The sequence below is a fragment of the Oncorhynchus mykiss genome, chromosome 24 (genome assembly GCF_013265735.2).
Source record: "Oncorhynchus mykiss isolate Arlee chromosome 24, USDA_OmykA_1.1, whole genome shotgun sequence".
NCBI classification, from domain to species: domain Eukaryota; kingdom Metazoa; phylum Chordata; class Actinopteri; order Salmoniformes; family Salmonidae; genus Oncorhynchus; species Oncorhynchus mykiss.
In genome coordinates, this window is record NC_048588.1 from 14,429,471 (window position 1) to 14,453,865 (window position 24,395).

At 45.3% G+C, this 24,395-nt stretch overlaps 1 protein-coding gene across 5 annotated transcripts in view; it reads right to left on the bottom strand.

The window, feature by feature from the left end:
- The window catches only part of LOC110503811 (stAR-related lipid transfer protein 13), a 114,867-nt gene that overhangs the window by 24,710 nt on the left and 65,762 nt on the right, over positions 1-24,395 (bottom strand). Inside the window, exon 1 of one of the 5 annotated variants that reach the window (XM_036961222.1) lies at positions 1,767-2,014. The exons of the other annotated variants lie outside the window; for them this stretch is intronic. Within the exon in view, the coding sequence (XP_036817117.1) occupies positions 1,767-1,782 (16 nt within the window). The 5' untranslated portion in view covers positions 1,783-2,014. Of the gene's footprint in view, positions 1-1,766; positions 2,015-24,395 lie in introns of those variants that run through there. 5 annotated transcript variants of the gene reach the window in all.

A 24,395-nucleotide genomic window follows, 5' to 3' on the forward strand; every position in this document is an offset into this window, starting at 1 on the left:
TTTTTGCCTTTACCTCCCTTATCTCACCTCATTTGTTCACATCGTATATATACTTATTTTTCTACTGTATTATTGACTGTATGTTTGCTTTTTTCCACATGTAACTCTGTGTTGTTGTATGTGTCAAACTGCTTTGCTTTATCTTGGCCAGGTCGCAATTGTAAATGAGAACATGTTCTCAACTAACCTACCTAGTTAAATAAAGATGAAATAAATAAAAATAGTGTAAGACTTTTGAGCAGAGCTCTATGAGCCCATATGGATCTGGTCAAAAGTAGTGCACTATAAAGGGTTTAGGGTACCATTTGGAATGCAGAGAGATGGTCCCTGGATGACAACGTCCTTGTTTACCTCTACATTCACGTCAGATCACTAATCACTCCAAAGACCTCCATAACAGGATCACATCACAGGTTGAGTCAACATGAGAAATCTCCCAGCAGCAAAGATAACTGACACTAAGCTGGCCAACTAGACAGTTCTTAGTGGAACAAAGGATCAGCGTGCTCAACTCTATCTACGTACAAGTCTTTGAGTGCAGTGCTGTAAGGACACGTGATAGAAAAGGAAAACCTCCAGTCACTGTCACTAGTCTTAAGATAGCAGCATCAGAGGTCACAGAAGTAAAATAACTAAGACTTTCTGTGAGTTCAGGTCTTTCTCTCTCTTCCGACTAGCCTGTCCTGCCAGTTGTATATTGTACTGAGTACAGTCGAGCCCTATTGTTCTACTAAACCACATGGTGAGAGTGCCTCCAGCTCCATTCTTTGTCCCACAGCTGGAGGTGGGACTGTTGGGAACAGAACAGGGAATACGATCTGGGAATTCCACAATCTCGAGACATTCTGATCCAACTGACGTTCCAAAGTCCCTTTTCCTTTCCTCCATGGAGAAACGGCTGGACTGCATCCCAAATAGCACCCTATTGCCTGTAAGTGCACTACTTTTGACCAGGGCCCATCAAAAGTAGTGTACTATATAGGAAATAGAGTGCCATTTGGGACGTACCCCGGGTCTGGCAGCGAGCCAGGACGAGAACTGCCTGTTACTACACAACCATGGCTGTAACACTGTGTACAGTGTAATCATGTTACTGTGTACAGTGTAATCATGTTACTGTGTACAGTGTAATCATGTTACTGTGTGCAGTGTAATGTTCCATTGCCAAAATGACATAAAACCCAGCACGGTGGAGGGACAAAGGTCCGGAAGGTCACCAGAAGTAGGTGTGTTACTAAGGTGTGTGTGTGGCCGACCAACCTATCCCTAAAGGGGATGCTCCTTCCTCTTCTTGCGCAACAAGATTCCCTTTATAGGAGCATTCCCTGGTAGTGTCCCAAATGGCACCCTATTCCCTAATAATATAGTGCAGTACATTTGACCAGGGTTCATAGGGATACAGACTTGGAGAGTGGCTGGTGGAGGGTTGAGCTGACCCTGCTAGTACAAGCCCTAATCATTACCCTAACCCTGCCTGCCTGGTTGGCTGCCAACAACAAGACAGAGATGCATGAGAGTCCAGAATGATACAAGTTGTTAACAAAGCTAACTGGTTATACTGTTAACTGTAGATCAACACCTATACAACATGATTTAACGAAACTAAAAAATACAATCACTACACTAGACTTGTCTACATTCTAAAGAAATAAGAGTAACTCTTGAGAGACAAATGCTCCCTGTATTAGTCCAAGATAATAGAAAATCCCAAATATGCTCAACTATGTAATGACCAGACTGTAAGAAACAGATGGTGGTTTACTCACTGGTTATCCTCATCATACAGTCATGATGTGGTTCTACAGATGTATTAGTTCTCCTCTTCCCACACAGCAGTAAGTAACGTTAGATTCCAGCTCCCTAGTACCACGACCTGCTGCTGAGCGATACTGATCTCTACGGATCCCTTTCACATCCAAACATCCCTGTTTCTCACTCCCATCTCCTTTTCTCCTTCTCTCTCTCTCCCTCTCTCTCTCTTTCCATCTACCCTCAAACCGCCATGTGGCCACCCTCTGATCTCTCTCCAGCTCCACCCCTTTCTGCTGTTCCCCACTCTTCTCCCCTCCTTGTACCCTCTATCCCTCCTCTACCCCTCCTCCATTCCTCCTCTACTCCTCTACCCCTCCTCCATCCCCTTCTCTACTCCTATACCCCTCTACCCCATCTCTACCACTCTTCTACCCTCCTTTACCCCTCCCCTACCCCTCCTCTACCTCTCCCCTCCTCTACACCTCCCCTCCTCTATCCCTCCCCTCCTCTATCTTGGAGGGTAGAGGAGCCCCTCCTCTATCCCTCCTCTACCCTCCCCTCCTGTACCACTCCCCTCCTCTATCCCTACCCCTCCCCTCCCCTACCCCTTCTCTATCCCTCCTCTACCCTCCCCTCCTCTACCACTCCCCTCATCTATCCCTCCTCTACCTCTACCCTCCTCTACCCCTCCCCTACCCCTCCCCTCCTCTAACCCACCTCTACCCCTCCTCTACCCTCCTCTTCCCTCCCCTATCCCTCCTCTACCCTCCTCTTCCCTCCCCTACCCCTCCTCTACCCTCCCCTCCTCAACCTCTCTTCTACCCCCCCTTCTCTTCCCTCCTCTTCCCCTCCCCTACCCCTCCCCTACCCTCCTCTTCCCTCCCCTACCCCACCCCTACTCTATCCCTCCTCTACCCTCCCCTCCTCTACCACTCCCCTCTCTATCCCTCCTCTAACCTCCCCTACCCCTCCTCTACCCTCCCCTCCTCTACCTCTACCCTCCTCTACCCCTCCCCTACCCCACTCCTCTTCCCTCCTCCACCCCTCCTCTACCCTCCTCTTCCCTCATCTATCCCTCCTCTACCCTCCTCTTCCCTCCCCTACCCCCCCTCTACCCTCCCCTCCTCTACGTCTCCTCTACCTCTACCCTCCTCTACCCCTCCCCTACACCCCCTCCTCTTCCCCTCCCCTATCCCATCCTCTTCCCTCCTCTACCCCTCCTCTTCTCTCCCCTACCCCTCCTCTACCCTCCTCTTCCCTCCCCTACCCCTCCTCTATCCCTCCTCTACCCTCCCCTCCTCTATCCCTCCTCTTCCCTCCCCTACTCCTCCTCTATCCCTCCTCTACCCTCCCCTCCTCTACCACTCTCCTCCTCTAACCCTCCCCTCCTCTACGTCTCCTCTACCTCTACCCTCCTCTACCCCTCCACTACCCCCCCCTCCTCTTCCCCTCCCCTACCCCTACCCCATCCTCTTCCCTCCCCTACCCCTCCTCTACCCTCCCCTCCTCTACCACTCTCCTCCTCTAACCCTCCCCTACCCCTCCTCTACCCCTCCCCTACCCCTCTTCTACCCCTCCTCGACCCCTCCCCTACCCCTTCTCTATCCCTACCCTACCCCCCGGTACCCTCCTACCCAGCTCTGCCCACTACATCTCTCAGCACATTTTTGGCAGAGAACATCATGCCAGGAGCCAAGCAACAGGAGCTGTGCGTACCAATGCCTGTGTGCAATGTGGGACTTTTCTCTCCAAAGACGTAATCCCAATGAAACCTCATCACTACAATCAAATGCTACATAAAAAAAAGAGTATAGTTTGGATCCGTGGCTTGAGAATCCTTTACTCATCCCAGATCTTACCCCTCTACCACCTCCTCCCTGTCACACAGCCAGAGAGCTGGACATTGTTAGATTTAGAGGGGGAGTAAGGGATGAGGCGGGAAGGGGAGGGAGAGGGAGGACGGGGTGGAGGGGGAGTTTCTTGATCCAGATGTTTTTCCAGCAAATCGACGGAATGGAAAAGCGTGGGCAGCTAAAGTGGGGAAAACCAAAGCATGACATAAAACCATGACATAAACCGTCAACAATCAGCAGCCATGAATCTTACTTAGATCCTCAGAAAGCATCCCAAATGGTACCCTACTCCCTATTTACTATTTAGTGCATGAGAGAGAGGGAGAGAGAGAGAGAGAGAGAGAGAGAGAGAGAGAGAGAGTGAAAGAGAGAGAGAGAGAGAGTGAAAGAGAGTGAAAGAGATTGAAAGAGAGTGAAAGAGAGTGAAAGAGAGTGAAAGAGAGAGAGAGAGAGTAAAGAAAGAGATAGAAAGAAAGAAAGAAAGAAAGAAAGAAAGAAAGAAAGAAAGAAAGAAAGAAAGAAAGAAAGAAAGAAAGAAAGAAAGAAAAATAAAGAATGGATAAAAAGAGCGAGCGAGAGCTGTGGCTGTGAAAACAATAGTTGAGGGCAATACTCCCCTGCTGTCTGTCTGACTGCCCTGGGGAAGGATTCAGGAGGGACAGCAGCCTGGTCACAAACAGACTACTGCTGCACACAATTATGATCACACTACCTTAGAATAACACCAGAAACACCTACTCAGTGATCACACTACCTTACATTAACAGCCTGAGGTAGACAGACAGGCAGGAGGAAACAATATGCCCCTTCTAGTCAACCACAACCACCACCACAGATGTCTCATGTCTGAAACAAGCCTACATTTCCTCCTGTCTCTGTCTAACATTTTCTTGTCTAACAGAGTTCAATTGTGCATGGACAATAGGAAGAGCTGATTGAGGCTTAAGTAGTTGTCTCTAAATAGTAGTCTGTAGCCTCAGTGGAGAGACCCTAAGTGACTGGTTGTACGTAGGTAGTTGTACACAGAGCCAGGAATAGGCAGTAATAGGTCCAGTGAGAGCCTAGCAGAGTGCTGGCGAGGCAGTGGATGGATTGTTAATATAGCCTAGCCCCAGGTTCTGCTGGTACACTTTACCCTCCCCATACCCCCTACCCCCTTCCAAGCGCCGGCTTCAGGCTCATTCCCCAAGTCACTCTGCCAGTGTCGTGGGAACAACGTGGGTCTATTTTTAATTAACATCCCCCATGTTTCCATCATGGTCCTCTTGCCACCCTCAGGGCTACATCCTAATACCTCTCCACCACCACTACACACAATACCCCCTCATGCCCCCATACCACAGCCCATACTTCAATACAATACCCCCTCATGCCCCGTACCACAGCCCATACAATACCCCCTCATGCCCCCGTACCACATTCCACACAATACCCCCTCATTCCCCTGTACCACAGCCCATACAATACCCACTCATTCCCCCATACCACAGCCCCTTCAATACTTTCTACCAGGAGGGTTCTGATAGGGGCGGCATGGAATGGGGTGGCAGGTAGCCTAGCAGTTAGAGCGTTGGGCCAGTAACCGAAAGGTTGCTGGATTGAACTCCCAGCTGACAAGGTAAAAATCTGTTGTTCTGTCCCTGAGCTAGGCAGTTAACCTACTGTTCCTCGGGCGCCGAAGACGTGGATGAAGTCAATTATCTACTGTTTGCTGATGATCTGGTGCTTCTGTCCCCAACCAAGGAGGGCCTACAGCAGCACCTAGATCTTCTGCACAGATTCTGCCAGACCTGGGCCCTGACATTAAATCTCAGGAAGACACAAATAATGGTGTTCCAAAAAAGGTCCAGGTGCCAGGACCACCAATACAAATTCCATCTAGACAACGTTGCCCTAGAGCACAACGTTGCCCTAGAGCATGGACAAGCACGACTCCAACACCATCATTAAGTTTGCTGACGACACAACAGCGGTAGGCCTGATCACCGATGACGATGAGACAGCCTACAGGAAGAAGGTCAGAGATCTGGCCGTGTGGTGCCAGGACAATAACCTCTCCCTCAATGTAGCAAGGAGATGATCGTGGACTACAGGAAACTGAGGGCCAAACAGGCCCCCATTAATATAGACAGGGCTGTAGTGGAGCAGGTCAAGAGTTTCAAGTTCCTTGGTGTCCACATCACCAACAAACTATCATGGTTCAAACACACCAAGGAGACTGAAAATATTTGTCATGGGTCCCCAGATCCTCAAAAGGTTCTACAGCTGCACCATTGAGAGCATCCTGACTGGTTGCATCGCCGCCTGATATGGCAACTGCTCGGCATCCGACCGTAAGGAGCTACAGAGGGTAGTGTGTATGGCCCAATATATCAGTGGAGCCAAGCTTCCTGCCATCCAGGACCTGTATACTAGGCGGTGTCAGAGGAAGGCACCAAAAATTACCTTGACTTACCTGCACCTCCGCACATTAACTCGGTACCGGTAGCCCCTGTATATAGCCTCGTTATTATTATGTAATCCTATTGTGTTTAATTTTTTACTTTAGTTTATTTAGCATATATTTTCTTAACTCTATTTCTTAAACTGCATTGTTGGTTAAGGGCATGTTATATTCGGCGCATGTGACAAATACAATTCGATTTGATTTAACAGTAGCTAAAGCAAGGGGCTTTTGCAGCACACAAGTAGACTACAAATGCATGGTGGGCCGGACATGTCCTGAATTCGTGAAGGGAGCTGGAGACTGGAGAGCTACTGCCGCGAATTTGGAGCCGGCGATAAGGCCGACACTCCAGCCTTTGGGAATCTCGCTCTTGCGCTCCAGTAAAATTTCTGCTCCAGCTCAGCTCCACTTGCATACTCTGGTATGGAGTTGAAACAAGAACAGCACAGCTGTAGCAACACTGCATGCACCCCGTGGAACAGCTCAGAAGATCACCCAGAAAGACCAGCCTTTCATCTGGCAGAAAAACAGCTCTTAAACTGACTCTCCGATTCTCTCTCCCAACATAGTCACCAATCCTTTCACCCAGCACAGAGCAGACTTCTAATGCTATTAGAACAATAGATACCTTAGACAACACAGTGACACATACCATGTCTCAACTACACAAGACACAAATACATACTTACAACAACATACCTTGACAGTCACTCTCACACCCACCACTGTCTACAATGTCTACTATGACAACAGCACCAAAACATCCAACGCCCACAGGGATGTAAAAACCCCTTCTGACTCTGAATTTGTCTGCTGCCCCTTTAGTTTAAACACAGTGAACCTTTTAGAATGATGCATCCTCAAGGGGTTAAAGACATGGGGGGTTACTTCAAGTTGTTTTAAAAAAGCAGACATCACATATGTTCTAAATCAGAGCTTCTACATGGTGAAGACCAGTCATGATCTCAGAGATACACCCGAGCTTTACATTTCTTCAAGCATCACTGTGATTTACAGACCTGTTCCTGGCTGAGGGAAGGATAGGGTAGTGGTCGGGTCTGGTCTCATAGGGTAGTGGTGTTCCCGTCTCCCCACTACTCTTGACCATAGTACTTCCCACATCTAAACCTCACCCTGACCCACATGAATCCCTTTACCAAGTCCTGGAAGAGAAATCCTGGAAGAGAGGCCTGTACCAGGAAACATCACGACCCCAGGCAGGGCTGAGAAAACACCTCGACAGATCCCTTCCCGTACACTCTCCACAGCCCCTCACACCTCTACCCCACTCAGCCAGCAGCTCCAAACAGATCATAAATCAAACAGCCATGCATTCTGTGAGATACATACAGTGATCAATCTCAAGCTTTAGCCCCCACCTCAGCCCCAAATTCTACATAAACACTTCCAGGCGCTGGACCAGGACCATTTTCCCACACATGCTAAAGTGTTTTGACAGCTATCTTGGAGGCCCTTCATAGAGGAGAGAAAAACATAAACTTTGGCTTTTGGAGATTTCCTTTTTCATTTCAACAAGGCATACGTCTGTCACCCCCTCTCAACACATTGTGTACCACCACCAGCCCTCCTCGCCGTTCAGGAATCAGACCATGAGTCGCAAATGGCACCCTATTCCCTATATAGGGCCCGTAGGACTTTGGTCAAAAGAAGTGCACTATATAGGGAATATGATTCCATTCGGGATGCATCCAGAGTGTTAGTTGTTAACGTTAAGAGATAACCTGAGTAGTTCAGTATGGGACATAGAAACACTACCATACCAGATGACTGATGTAAGTTTCCAAATAGTGAACTACCGGTAGCTACTAAATGATTACACTTAACTCAGAAGTTTTATTTTCTTAGAAGAATGATAACATCAAACAACACCTTTTTATCTTCTGTTGTTTTTGGTCTACGAGATATAGAGCAGTGTTATCAAACTAGACATCGGCATGAAAAATCCACAGACCTGTGTGAGGCCAGAGAGTTATAGAGAAGGCTAATTAATACCTGTGGCCAGAGGTACTGTATAGGGCAGGCTGTAGAGAGAGAGTAGAGAAGTACCTGTTGGTTGGCATTGGTGGTTCTCTGGGTGCAGATACCACCCCCCCCCCCCCCCCCCCCCCCCCCAGTGCAGTCAATAACACAACTGAGTTCTATGTAGTTAGTAACCTTGTCCTCCTGCTAATGGACATGCATGTGCACCACTTTGACAGCTGCCCTCTGTAAATCAGTCACCTATAAGCAGTGTGTGTGTGTGTGTGTGTGTGTGTGTGTGTGTGTGTGTGTGTGTGTGTGTGTGTGTGTGTGGGTAATATAATGTTTGTGTCTGGCAATGCTGTTTCCCTGTCATAATCTAAGCCTGTATGCTGTAATTCTCCTGTCTTTGATTGCATAGCAAACACTGTCATTTGGTTTTCCATGAGCTGTGTAATACAACTGGAGAAATATCCTCATTAATAACTGACAAACAGACAAACAGCCAGTTTACTCTGGCCCAGAACCACAGCTATCACACGTACAGGGTTAGGAGATCACACACACACACACACACACACACACACACACACACACACACACACACACACACACACACACTCTCTCCATGTGGTGGTGCAGTTACACATCACTGCCAGAGGAGGACAGCAGAAAGGATGAACCCAGTGACGTGAGGAAACCGAGTGGAACAGTGACGACAGGCTACTGAATCACCAGGAGGCACAACCAATAACCTCTCATCTCTAACATCTTATTCCACTCGAATTGCCATGAAAACACCCTGTTTATGTTCCAACACACACACACACACGCATGCACGCACACACACACACACACACACACACACACACACACACACACACACACACACACACACACACACACACACACACACACACACACACTCAAATACAAACATACACCCACACACACTCCATCTGAGGTTAATGTAAAGATCAAGAGAGGCCTGGACTTCACTTTCAAATGACACAATCACAGTCCACAGTTAATACATTCTGACCTAATAAAGTATTATTTCAGTGACTGTTACTGAGATACAATTAGTTAGTACCTAGTTATTGACTTGATTTGTGCCACTTTGCACTGGGAAATTATTCCGCTAGTAAGCATTTCCCCTCAGGAACGTGATTGACCTTTGAGTTGAGCTGAGCAGTGAGAATTTTCCAGCCTGGTTCTGTTAATATATGACTTGTGTGTATCGTTACACTGGATATCAGGTATGTAGACAATCATTAGCCTGCTCTATGACTGGGCTGGTCTGGACATGACAGCTGTCAGGTTAGACACACAGGCTGTAGGAGAGGCAGGACTTCTGCTAAATGGGACCAGGGTTGTCATTTGGCCTGTAGCCTGTGCGACACATCACTTTCCCTAGAGAAATAGATAAGAAGTCCTTGTCTGCCACCATCAGGGTCGTGTTGAGTAGGGCACAACGTAGGCTCTGTCACCATCAGGGTCGTGTTGAGTAGGGCACAACGTAGGCTCTGTCACCATCAGGGTTGTGTTGAGTAGGGCACAACGTAGGCTCTGTCACCATCAGGGTCGTGTTGAGTAGGGCACAACGTAGGCTCTGTCACCATCAGGGTCATGTTGAGTAGGGCACAACGTAGGCTCTGTCACCATCAGGGTCGTGTTGAGTAGGGCTCAACGTAGGCTCTGTCACCATCAGGGTCGTGTTGAGTAGGGCACAACGTAGGCTCTGTCACCATCAGGGTCGTGTTGAGTAGGCTCTGTCACCATCAGGGTTGTGTTGAGTAGGGCACAACGTAGGCTCTGTCACCATCAGGGTCGTGTTGAGTAGGGCACAACGTAGGCTCTGTCACCATCAGGGTCGTGTTGAATAGGGAACAACGTAGGCTCTGTCACCATCAGGGTCGTGTTGAGTAGGGTACAACGTAGGCTCTGTCACAGGCTTTCAGCCCACCTCGAAACCTGGGAGGCCGAAGCTTCTTCCTGTTAAGGTACTGTATCCTTATTATGATCAACATGGCTATATTTTACAGAGGGTTATCATGGCGGCTAGCAGGCCTGTAGCCTGGTTCTATGATGCATAATAACCCTTAAGTCATACAGCTACTGTACACAACCACCAAGTCATGTAATCTACAGTACACAACAACCAAGTCATGTAATCTACAGTTAATCTACAGTACACAACCCCCAAGTCATGTAATCTACAGTACACAACCACCAAGTCATGTAATCTACAGTACACAACAACCAAGTCATGTAATCTACAGTACACAACAACCAAGTCATGTAATCTACAGTACACAACAGCCTTGCACCTTCAGTCCACACTGCTAGTTATCACAGTCCTCCTGAGGAGACAAACAGACAGATCATCTCCAGCCTATTACTATTCAGCTGCCAGGTTGTAACTTCTACCAGTAGATGAGGTGCCAACAGTGTCCTGAGCCCTGAGACAGAGAGAGAGAGAGGTAATTGTCTTCACAGAGAGAGAATGGAGCCACTGGCTACAACAACAGATTCACAGGGGGGTCAGAGGGCCGTTTTGAAGGGCCACTAGAGGCTCGGGGGTCAGCTAGGAGGTCAGACTGGACAGGAGGACCTGTTCCAAACACAGACCCCTCAGTGAAGACATGAAGAAAACAAATGGTGTCAGCGAGCCAGCCTTTCTTCATGGTTTAGAGTTCTACCACAGTAAAGCACCATTTCAGTCTTTAAAAATATACATAGCTTCCCAAACAATTGTTGGTCGATACACAGATTGTAACTGAGAGAACCTCCATTCTGAAAGCCTTGAATCGTCATTTTTTAGATGCAGGCAGTTTATTTGAAAAGGTCAAAGGTATAATTGAGCCCCCTATGAATTTACCTGACCCTGTGCACTCCTTCACCAGGTTCTCCTTTTCATCCTTCTCTGTTTCAGAAGTGTGTAAAGCTCTGAAAGAAATGTATTTTAAAAAATCCCCTGGCCCTGATGAACTAGACCCCCGCCTCCTACACCTAGCTGCAGACATCATTGCTCCCCCTTAACATGTATTTTTAACCACACGCTTGATGTTAAGGAAATCCCCAAGTTATGGAAATCTGCTTTTGTACTGCCTCTCCTGAAAGGTGGAGATCCTTCGCTACTTGACAACTATCGACCCATATCAAAATTGTCTGTACTGTCAAAGGTACTGGAGTCCTTAGTTAGTAGGCAGCTAAAGGTCTACTTCCAAGAAAACAACATCTTAGATGGAATGCAATCAGGTTTTAAGTCTGGTCACAGCACTGTTTCAGCAACATTAAAGGTTTTAAATGACATCCACTGTGCTCTTGATAAGAAGTTACATTGTGTGTCGGTTTTTATTGATTTGTCGAAGGCTTTTGACACCGTGGACCATGCTGTGTTAGTGCAAAGGTTCAAATGTTGTGGAATTACTGGTCATGCTCTAGATTGGTTTATAAATTACCTATCAAATCATACACAATGTGTAATGGCGGATGGTTGTAAATCTGAGTCCATAGAGGTGTGCTCAGGTGTTCCGCAAGGTTCTATTTTGGGCCCACTGTTTTTTTGGGCCCAATTTAGTATATCAACAACATTGGGGATTTTACTGAAACAGCGGATGTTCATTTTTATGCAGATGATACTGTTCTTTATTCAAGTGGTAGTAGTTTATCTTCAGCTTTTGAAAATGCCCAAAAAGCATTTAACATCATACAACAGAATCTGTATGATTTAAAGCTGATTCTAAATTCAGGGTAAAACAAAATGCATGATATTTTCAAATGCCAGGCATGTTACAAATCATGTCATTGCTACATTGGCTGGACATACTATAGAGCAAGTTAAAGTGTACAAATATTTGGGTGTGTGGGTTGATGATAAGCTGAGCTTCACTGTGCATGTAGAGAACTTGATAAGGAAGCTCAAGCTGAAAATAGGATTGTATTACCGGCATAAAGCTTGTTTTTCTTTTGAGGCCAGGAAGGAGCTGGTACGATGTACATTACTGTCGGTTTGAGATTTTAGTGATGTTATATATATGCAGGCCTCAGCCACTACCCTGAGAGCACTTGATTCAGTGTATCATGCAGTCTTCAGGTTCATTACAAATCAGAAATGTCTAACACATCATTGTGATCTCTACAGCTCTGTTGGCTGGTCGTCATTGACCTTGTGTAGGCTTAAACACTGGTATACACTGATTTATAAGGCCATATTGGGTAAAATGCCATTTTATCTCTGTTCTTTTTTAGCCAGGTCAGTAAATAAATATCAATTACGGTCCCATTCTGATTTGCTTCTAACAGTACCAAAAATTAGAACAGGTCATGGTAGAAATAGTTTTAGTTACTTAGCACCGTGGTCCTGGAATTCTCTCCTGAACATTTTAAAATGTGATGATCTAGTTTCGTTGGTGGAGTTTAAACACTTGATCGATGTATATATCATAGAAGAATGTAATTGTTTTTAGGCCAACTGTTTTTAGTCAAGACGTTTGTGTTTTTAATGTAATATGTAATTGTTGTACTGTATGTGTTGTTTATAGTTTTGTTTAATGTTGTGTTAGTGTATGTAAGTTGTTTTGTCTGAAACGTTGTTCCCCCTGCTGCTATTGGACCAGGTCTCTCTTGGAAAAGAGATGTTATCTCAATGAGAAAAAAACCTGTATATATAAAGGTCAAATAAAAAACATTTTAAAAGGTGGAATGGTATCATGGTTTCAATTCATGGTTGCCATGTGTTTGATGCCATTCCATTTATTCCTTTCCAGCCATTATTATGAGCCGTCCTCCCCTCAGCAGCCTCCACTGATATGCAGTATATCCCCACTACAGATACATGTGCAGCTATAGATATAGGTAGAGATATATAGAGATAGAAATAGACAGCCAGTTATACAGGAATTTAGTATTGATAAACATTCCAGGGCCAAAGCACCAATATCCACTACTCCAGGCATGATTTATTGCAATAACTCTGACTGTGCAGTTGACCAATATTCTGGGTTCTGTATTTGAGTATTTTACAATGGGTTTGCCAGTAGAACATCATCCAAAGCAAATTGAAGTTCGGATGAAAATAACTTTGGGCGTAAGACAGGAATTCTGCGAGGAATTTCTCTCCATGACGGCATGAAAAGATCATTGACTGTGGACAGAGGGGGTATTGTGTACGGCCAGAGGGGGCAAAGGGGAGGATAACCACGTGTGTGAGGGTCTGTGTTCGTGAGTATGGGGGAATTGGACACAGAGGACCTATATAGTTATATTCGGATGTGAAGTGTTGGGTTTTTCCACTCCCCTTAATAGCAGCAGCAGCAGCAGATACAGGGAGAGATGGAGTCAGTCTGCTCTATAGATCTAGAGAGAGAGATTGAGTTGGACTGCAGGAATATTGACAGGAAAGAGACACATTCCTCTAGAATAGAACACAGGCCTCTTCCCTCATACACATAGGCTGAGTCCCAAATGGGACCGGCCCTGGCCCCCAATCCCCATGGGCCCGGTCAAAAGTAGGGAGCTATATAGGAATAGGGTTCAATTTGGGATGCATACAAACCCTGCTGCAGAGAGGCTGGCCTCATCCTCATACCCTGCTGCAGAGAAGCTGGCTTCATCATACCCTGCTGCAGAGAACCTGGCCTCATCCTCATACCCTGCTGCAGAGAAGCTGGCCTCATCATCATATTCTGCTGCAGAGAGACTGGCCTCATCTTCATACCCTGTTGCAGATAAACTGGCTCATTCCTTCACTCTGTGGACCAGGAAAACCCTGCTAGATATTGGACCACAGTCGCAGCTCTGTAGGCCTACTCTGCGAAATGTTTATATAATACAAAATGGTTCTAGGAATGTTGTACACTGTAGCAACTCATTGGTATGGACTCTCTTTGACTGGCTATAAGCAGTTGAATGGGACCCACACACACTCCCACACATTCGTAGCTGGAGTCTCACTGCAATGCCATCAGATTGGAAACATAAGGCCCCTGGACAAGCTTCCTGGGAATTCAGGGTGAAACTATACAAACTCCCAGTAGCTCCCAGTCACTCCCTCCCACAGTCTGCTACATTACCAGTCACTATGGCCGGGTAAACCCCAGACATGGTTTCAAATAATATTTGCAATCTTTCCAATACTTTGAGTGTTTGTTCTAGCCTGTCTGGAGTGCAAGATAGAGGGGGTTTCCCACCTCAAGCACAGATAAAGTATTTAAAATGATTTCAAATAGTATTTGAACCCAGGTGTGGTAGCCCAGTCCCTCCCTCTCCTAGCCTGCTACGTCAATGCAGCTGGCCAGCTGGAATGCTCCAGCCAGAAGAGACAGGCCACAACAGGGGATGGAGGAGGTCAGTTCACTGGACAGACTCTAATACTGCTGTGTGTGACAAAAGGTTGAGTGCATTGATAGTACCCGCACTTTATGGGCCAGTTTTGCAAACATCCTGGAATAAATAGCATGATCAATGAAGAATCTCATTTGAAACAGCGTTTTAGTTCATGACTAAGCTCAGAACACTTGGAAATGGCATCTGGACACTGCTTTTTATTGTCGACAATAACACGAATGTTTGAATGTTGTGCGTGCATGAAAATCACCACAACAATTAGATTGAAAGTCATTCGGACTACCACAATCATATAAACATCCTCAAATAGAAACAGCTGTGTCTGCGTGTGTGTGCATGTGGTGGTGACCAAGTGTTCAGTATGGGCCTCAACATCATGTTCTAACCGGACAGAACTATAGTGGGCGGAACCAAACCAATCAGTTATAAGTATATAGTGGGAGAGGGCATTCACAGCCGCCCGCTCAGATGGGTGATGGCATACCAGCCAACCTTTTTTACATGGTCCATCATTTCTCCGGATTTAGCGACCAATAGTTTTTACATGGTCCTTCGAGATGGATTTAGTGGCCAACAGATTTTTACATGGTCCTTCGAGATGGATTTAGTGGCCAACAGATTTTACATGGTCCTTCGAGATGGATTTAGTGGCCAACAGATTTTTACATGGTCCTTCGAGATGGATTTAGTGGCCAACAGATTTTTACATGGTCCTTCGAGATGGATTTAGTGGCCAACAGATTTTTACATGGTCCTTCGAGATGGATTTAGTTGCCAACAGATTTTACATGGTCCTTCGAGATGGATTTAGTGGCCAACAGATTTTACATGGTCCTTCGAGATGGATTTAGTGGCCAACAGATTTTACATGGTCCTTCGAGATGGATTTAGTGGCCAACAGATTTTTACATGGTCCTTCGAGATGGATTTAGTGGCCAACAGATTTTTACATGGTCCTTCGAGATGGATTTAGTGGCCAACATATTTTACATGGTCCTTCGAGATGGATTTAGTGGCCAACATATTTTACATGGTCCTTCGAGATGGATTTAGTGGCCAACAGATTTTTACATGGTCCTTCGAGATGGATTTAGTGGCCAACAGATTTTACATGGTCCTTCGAGATGGATTTAGTGGCCAACAGATTTTTACATGGGGCCGTCATTTCTCCGGATTTAGCAAACAATAGTTTTTACACAGACAGTTATAATGTACAGTGGGCCCGAAATGATTGGATCCCTTGATAAAGTTGAGCATAAGAGACTACAAAAAAAGTATACAAATAATGTGAAAGAAATGAAAAATACTAATACTAATAATGTTTTATTGGCGCATACTAGCTACAGTGAAAGTAGTACGCAGCTACAGGGAGAGTAGTACGGCGCCTTGCTCAAGAGCACATCGATAGGTTTTTCACTCTATCGACTTGGCTATTCGACCCAACACTCTAACCTCTAGGCTACCAGTCACCCACACTGCCTGGAGTTTCATAAACGCCATTGGCACTTCGATTGGAACCGGAGCTATGGTCAGATGACATGAAAATAGAGCTTTTTGGCCACGCACACCAGTGGTGAGTTTGGCGTTGAAAAACAGAACGATATGCAGAAAAGTACCTGATACCTATGGTCAAATATAGTGGTGTCTCTTTCTCTGAGCAATTGTATTAGTATAAAATAATATACATGTTTTTTTGTATTCAATATAGCTTATTGCTTCTCTTTATCAAGGGATCCAATAATTCGGACCCCACTGTAAATTATCAGCGAATAATGTGTTTACAAAGGACAAAGTAAATATTGAGTCTCTAGGTTTGGCAATCTCTATTCCATCAATCTCGATTCCACAAAGTAAATGCCTTCTCCTATATGTTGTGTTTAGCTACAATAGGTGTTTATATCAGGAAAAAACTGTTACAGTGGGGAGAACAAGTATTTGATACACTGCCGATTTTGCAGGTTTTCCTACTTACAAAGCATGTAGAGGTCTGTAGATGTCTGTAAATCACATTGTATGATTTTTAAGTAATTAATTAGCATTTTATTTCATGACAAAAGCAGAACTTAATATTTGGTACAGAAACCTTTGTTTGCAATTACAGAGATCATTAGACATCTTTGATCTGAGTAATTAGACCCAGGCACATGATTCTACAGGCCTCTTCCTCCTCTACCCAGATCATCACAATACCTCCACATGAAACAGAGCTGAACTATACCTCCACAGAACCACACAGTCTAGATGAATCCTGTGAGCAGATAATGGCAACAGAGTAACCAAGGCTAAAGGTCAAGTCAGTCATTGTTTGATCATAAACTCATTCATACTGTTTACTGTACTGGCTGTTGCCATGGACATTATCTTATACTCACAGATGTCATATTGCTTAATTGTTTGGTTAGTTCCTCTATTGTATTGCTACAGTGCCTTCAGAAGTATCCATAACACTTGACGTATTCCACATTTTGTTGTGTTACAGCCTGAATTCAAAAGGACCATATTGACAAAGTGAAAAATGTATTGAAAATGAAATACAGACATATCTAATTTACATAAGTATTCACACCCCTGAGTCAATACATGTTCGAATCACCTTTGGCTGTGAGTCTTTCTGGGTAAATTTCTAAGAACTTTGCACACCTTGGTCTAGTGGGCTATCAAAAAAGCTGAGACCCATATAGGGGTAATGGTGTTCCAGAAGGTGGGCTCGTTGCCTTTAAAAAAAACTAGGCAAGTGAGTTAAGAACAAATTCTTATTTAGAATGACAGCCTAGGAACAGTGGGGTAACTGCCTTGTTTAGGGGCAGAACAACAGATGTTTACCTTGTCAGCTCGGGGATTCAATCCACCAACCTTTCGGATACTGCCCAATGCTCTAAACACTAGGCTACCTGCCTTTGGATGGCAGAGTGGACCAACTTAAACTTAATCATATGTTTGACATCTTAAATGATTATGCCCCAGGTTATATGAAAAACCAACACAGTTTGTATTTGTATTTATTATGATCTCCATTAGCCGCTGCCAAATTTTAAAAATATTACAACACATTACAGAATTCACAACACACTAAGTGTGTGCCCTCAGGCCCATAATCCACTACCACATATCTACAATGCAAATTCCATCTCTATGTGTGTGTATAGTGCGTATGTTATCATGTGTGTGTGTGTGTGTGTGTGCATGTGTCTGTGCCTATGTTTGTGTTGCTTCACAGTCCACACTGTTCCATAAGGTGTATTTTTATCTTCTTTTTAAATCTGATTCTACTGCTTGCATCAGTTACCTGATGTGGAATTGAGTTCCATGTAGTCATGGCTCTATGTAGTACTGTGCGCCTCCCATAGTCTGTTCTGGCCTTGGGGATTTTGAAGAGACCTCTGGTGGCATGTCTTGTGGGGTATGCATGGGTGTCCGAGCTGGGTGCTAGTATTTTAAACAGACAGCTCGGTACATTCAGTTTGTCAACACTTCTCCCAAAAACAAGTAATGATGAAGTCAATCTCTCTTCCACTTTGAGCCTTAAGAGATTGACATGCATGTAATTAATGCTATCTCTCCGTGTACTTTTCAGGGTCAGCCGTGCTGCCCTGTTCTGAGCCAACTGCAATTTTTCCAAGTCTCTCTTTGTGGCACGTGACCACACTACTGAACTGTAGTGTAGGTGGGACAAAACCATGGCATGTAGGACCTGGCATTTTGATAGTGTTGTTAAGAAGGCAGAGCAGTGCTTTATTACACACAGACTTCTCCCCATCTTAGCTACTGCTGTATCAATATGTTTTGATCATGACAGTTCACAATCCAGGTTTACTCCAAGCAGTTTAGCCACCTCAACTTGCTCAATTTCCACTTTATTCATTACGAGATGTAGTCTAGGTTTAGGGTTTAGTGAATGATTTGTCCCAAATACAATGCATTTAGTTTGGGAAATATTTAGGACTAACTTATTCCTTGCTACCCATTCCAAAACTAACTGCAGCTCTTTGTTAAGTGTTGCAGTCATTTCAGTCGCTGTAGTAGCTGATGTGTATAGAGTCATCCGCATGCATAGACACAGCGGCCTTACCCAAAGCCAGTGGCATGTAGTTAGTAAAGATTGAAAAAAGCAAGGGGCCTAAACAGTTACCCTGGGGAATTCCTGATTCTACCTGGATTATGTTTGAGAGGCTTCCATTAAAGAACGCACTCTGTGTTCTGTTAGACAAGTATCTCTTTATCCACATTATAGCAGGCGGTGTAAAGCCATAGCACATACGTTTTTCCAGCAGCAGACTATGATTCATAATGTCAAAAGCCGCACGGAAGTCTAACAAAACAGCCCCCACAAACTTTTTATCATCAATTTCTCTCAGTGCTGTGCTTGTTGAATGTCCTTCACTATAAGCATGCTGGAAGTCTGTTGTCAATTTGTTTACAGTAAATAGCATTGTATCTGGTCAAACTCCATTTTTTCCAAAAGTTTACTATGGGTTGGTAACAGGCTGATTGGTCGGCTAATTGAGCCAGTAAATCTTGCCAATGAAAAAATTTATGAGCCATCTGATTCAATAAATGATGGAGTTGAGTTTGCCTTTTTACCCAAAACTACATTTAAGTTGCTCCACAGTGTCACGGATCCCTCCAGTATTGCTGCTCATTCTGTCCACCAGTTCTGGAGGTCGACGTCACCGGCCTTCTAGGGTGTACTAAACTGTGTCATTACGCACACCTGGTTACAATTCCTCACAGATTGTGTTTGTATAAATGCGCCATTTGTTTCCCCATTGGGCTGTCGATTATTGTTCCCATGTCCGTTGTTGTTGTGAGTGCCTATGCACAAACATGCAGCCTGTGCTGCATGTTTGTGCATTGTGTATTACGGGTCTTGTCCCGTGTCGTTCTACGAGGTTTACCCTCGCTCTTTTGTTTGTTTACATCCCAGTGTTTTGTATACATGTTTGTTTTGGGTGTATTAAAAACCTAGATGATGTATTCCTGCGCCTGTCTCTAAATCCTTTATACCAGCGTGACAGAATAATCAACAATTAAGGGAGACAGTGGGAATGGCCCGTCTGACGACGCTGCGACTGGTCCGTCCGGCGCCACCGCAACTTCAGAGATCCCTCCGGAACTGTTTATTACGCACACCTGGTGCCCATTTCCCAATGATTGGTAATTGTATAAGTGTGCCCTTTGGTTCACCATTGAGCTGTCGATTATTGTTCCAATGTCCGTTGGTCGTGTGAGTACCTGTGCTGTGTTTTGGCTTTTGTGCCATTTGTATTGCGCAGATGATTACGGGTCTCGTCTCTTGTGATAATCATTGTGTGCACTTGTGTATTTATTCGAGGTACTCCTCGCTCTTTTGTTTGGGTCTCAACCCTGTGTTTTGTATACATCCTTTATATATCCTTTGTATATACATTTGTTTGGTCTTCATCCCCGTGCCTGTACATGGCACGCTGTAATTTGGGTAAAGACATTTTAAAAACTATTACACTGTTAAGGCTCTCGTCGAAAGGAGTGGACCAAAGTGCAGCGTGGAAAGTGTTCATGATTTTATTTTCAAATAAACACTCAAACAAAATAACCAAAGTGAAAACGAAAGCACACAGTTCTGTCAGGTACAGACACTAAACAGAAAACAAGATCCCACAAAACCCAAAAGGAAAATTACAACTTATATATGATCCCCAATCAGAGACAACGATAGACAGCTGCCTCTGATTAGGAACCACACAAAGCAAAAAACAAAGAAATAGAAAACATAGACTTTCCTTACCCGAGTCACACCCTGACCTAACCAAACATAGAGAATAATAAGGATCTCTAAGGTCAGGGCGTGACAGTACGGACTCTGGCCGCAAACCTGAACCTATAGGGGAGGGTCCGGGTGGGCATCTGCTCTCGGTGGAGGCTCCAGTGCGGGACGCAGGCCCCGCTCTGCTTAAGGCTCCCCCCACTTCGGTGGCGCCTCTGGTGCAGGGATCATTTCCGGGGCCTCCGGACCGTAGCTCTTCGCTACAGGCTCCGGCCTGTGGACTGTCGCTGCGGGCTCAGGACCGGGGACCGTCGCTGGAGGCTCCGGACCGGGGACCGTCGCTGGAGGCTCCGGACCGGGGACCATCGCTACAGGCTTCGGACCAGGGACCGTCGCTGCAGGCTCCGGACCGGGGACCGTCGCTGGAGGCTCCGGACCGGGGACCGTCGCTGGAGGCTCCGGACCGGGGACCGTCGCTGGAGGCTCCGGACCGGGGACCGTCGCTGGAGGATCCGGGCGGATCGACGCTGGAGGCTTCGTGCCATGGATCATCGCTGGAGGCTTTGTGCCATGGATCATCATTGCAGGCTCCGGGCCATGGCTCATCACTGCAGGCTTTGTGCCATGGATCATCGCTGGAGGCTTTGTGCCATGGATCATCATTGCAGGCTCCGGGCCATGGCTCATCACTGCAGGCTTTGTGCCATGGATCATCACTGGAGGCTTCGTGCCCTTGATCATCACTGGAGGCTTCGTGCCATGGATCATCACTGGAGGCTTCGTGCCATGGATCATCACTGGAAGCTTCGTGCCATGGATCATCACTGCAGGGTTCGTGCCAAGGATCATCACTGGAGGTTTTGTGCCATGGATCATCACTGGAGGCTTCGGGCCATGGATCATCACTGGAGGCTTCGTACGTGGAGCCGGAACAGGTCTCATCGGACTGAGGAGACGTACTGGAAGCCTGGTACGTGGAGCTGCCACAACGCGTCCTGGCTGGATACCCACTTTAGCTCGGTGAGTGTGGAGAGCTGGCACATTACGCACTGGGCTATGAAGGCGCACTGGAGGCATAGTTCGTAGAGCCGGCGCAGGATATACTGGGCCATGGAGGCGCACTGGAGGTCTGGAGTGTAGAGCTGGCACAAAGCATCCTGGCTGTAGCACGGCAAGTGCGGGGAGCTGGAAAAGGCCGCACTGGGTTGTGCTGCCGAACTGGGGATACCGTTTGTAGAGCTGGCGCAGGATATCCTGGGTCGAAGAGACGCACTGGAGACCAGGAGCGCTGAGCCGACACAATCCATCCTGGCTGAATGCCCACTCTAGCACGGCAACTGCGGGCAGCTGAAATAGAGCGCACCGGGCTGTGAATGCGCACTGGAGACACTGTGCGCATCTCCGCATAGCACGGTGCCTGACCAGTCACACGCTCCCCACGGTAAGCACGGGGAGTTGGCTCAGGTCTAAACCCTGACTCCGCCAATCTCCCCATGTCCCCACCCCCAAAAAAAATGTTGGAGCTGCCTCTCGGGCTTCCATCGTTGCCGTGACTCCTGGTCTCGTCGCCGTTCCTCCCTCGCTGCTTCTGCCTGTTTCCAAGGCAGGCTCTCATGCCCTGCCATTACCTCCTCCCATGCCCATGATGTCCTCCACTCCGGGGCACGCTGCTTGGTCCGTTGGTGGTGGGATCTTCTGTTAAGGCTCTCATCGAAAGGAGTGGACCAAAGTGCAGCGTGGAAAGTGTTCATGATTTTTATTTTCAAATAAACACTCAAACAAAATAACCAAAGTGAAAACGAAAGCGCACAGTTCTGTCAGGTACAGACACTAAACAGAAAACAAGATCCCACAAAACCCAAAATAGACTTTCCTTACCCGAGTCACACCCTGACCTAACCAAACATAGAGAATAATAAGGATCTCTAAGGTCAGGGCATGACATACACATTCCTGCGCCTGTCTCCCGACCCTTTATACCAAGGTGACACACAGCATTTTACTATCATTCTTTAAATAATTTATTTGTTTTATAGTATAGTGTATTTTTCTTTTGTTTAGTCACATGATTTCTCAATTTGCATTACGTTTGCCAATCGGTTATGCTGCCAGACTTATTTGCCATACCTTTTGCCTCATCCCACTCAAGGATAAAACTGTCCAATTCCTCACCAATCCAAGGGGATTTAACAGTTTTTACAGTCATTTTCTTAAGGGGTACATGCTTATTAGTAACTGGAATAAGCAATTTCATAAATGTGTCAAGTACAGCGTCTGGTTGCTGCTTATCATGCACCACAGACCAGCAAATATGCTTAACAACATCAACATAAGAATCACTACAAAACGTATTGTTTGACCTCTTATACACTATATTAGGCCCAGACTTTGGAACTTTAGTTTTCCTAAATATGGTAACTTTATTGGGATCACTTCATCCTATGGATTTGGATACTGATTTAAAGCAAATGTATGCAGCATTAATAAAGGTGTGATCAATACATGTTCATGATTTCATTCATGTGCTGTTTGTAACTATTCTGGTAGGTTGATTGATAACCTGAACCAGGTTGCAAGCACTGGTTAGTTTAAAGTTTTTTCCTGAGTAGGCAGCTTGATGAAAGCCAGGCAATACTTAAATCACCCAGAAAATATACCTCTGTTGATATCACATACATAATCAAGCAAGAGGGGACCCAGAAGAGACACACACAAAGGTACAGACACAGGCATTTGCACACAAGCACTAGCACACACACTCTACACACACGTACATTGTAATATTATTGTATGGTGGTATTATACATTTTGTATTGTAGATATGTAGTTGTGTAATAATGTTATATGATGTACTATTTTATATTTCGTTTTACATGTAATGTAAGTGCCTTAATGTGTTTGGACCACAAGAAGAGTAGCTGCTGCCTTGGCCGATTTAAGTCAAACCTGTAACCAGGCCACTCAGGAACATTCAATGTCGTCTTGGTAAGCAACTCCTGTGTAAATGTGGACGTGCTCCTGCTGAAAGGTAACTTTATCTCTCAGTCTCTGTTGGAAAGAAGCCTGAACCAGGTTTACCTCTAGTATTTTGCCTTTGCTTAGCGCTACTCAATTTCTTATTTTTGTAATAAACTCCCCAGTCCTTGCCAATGACAAGCATACCCATAATACAATGCCGCCACCAACATGCTTCAAAATTTGAAGAGTGGTACTCAGTGATGTGTTGGATTTGCCCCAAACATAACGCTTTCTGTTCAGGACATAAAGTTAATTTCCTTGCCACATTTTTTGCAGTTTTACTTCAGTGCCTTATTGCAAACAGGATGCATGTTTTGGTATTTTTGTAATCTATACAGGCTTACTTTTTTTCACTCTGTCAATTAAGTTAGTATTGTGGAGTAGCTACAATGTTGTTGATCCATCCTCAGTTTTCTCTTATCACGGCCATTAAACTTTGTCATTGTTTTAAAGTCACCATTGGTTTCATGGTGAAATCCTAGTGGTTTCCTTCCTCTCTTGTAGTGACTAGGTGTATTGATACATCATCCAAAGTGTAATTAATAACTTCACCATGCTCAAAGAGATAATATTCAATGTCTGCTTTTTTGCAAGGCATTGGAAACGCTCCCTGGTCTTTGTGGTTGAATCTGTGTTTGAAATTCATTGCTCGACTGAGGGACCTTACAGATAATTGTATATGTGGGGTACAGAGATGAGTCATTCAAAAATCATGACACTATTATTGCAACTTATTATGTGACTTGTTAAGCACATGTTTACTCCTAAACTTATTTAGGTTTGCTTTAAACAAAGGGGTTGAATACTTATTGACTCAAGACATTTCAGCTTTTCATTTTTAATTATTTTGTAAAAATTTCTAATTCCAATTTGACATTATGGAGTATTCGCCAGTAACACAAAATCTACATTTAATACATTCAGGCTGTAACACAACAAAATGTGGACAAAGTCAAGGAGTGTGAATACTTAAGGCACTGTAGGTCATCTACTGTATCAAGGTTCAGGTGGGGCTGATAGCTTGTCATGCTCCCAACACACGCCTACTGTGGTGTTCTGAGCTGTCTTGACTTGCATATCGTATTTAGGATCAAAACAACAATTCAGCGAATGACACAGCCCAGGTATGTTACATACTTAGGGAATAGTCCACAAAATCAACCCTCTGGAATGTAGGAACACTGTGGTGTGCTAGTCTAGATCAACAATATTAGTCACCCTTTACACAGCTTGCTAAAAGTGTTATTAAGTT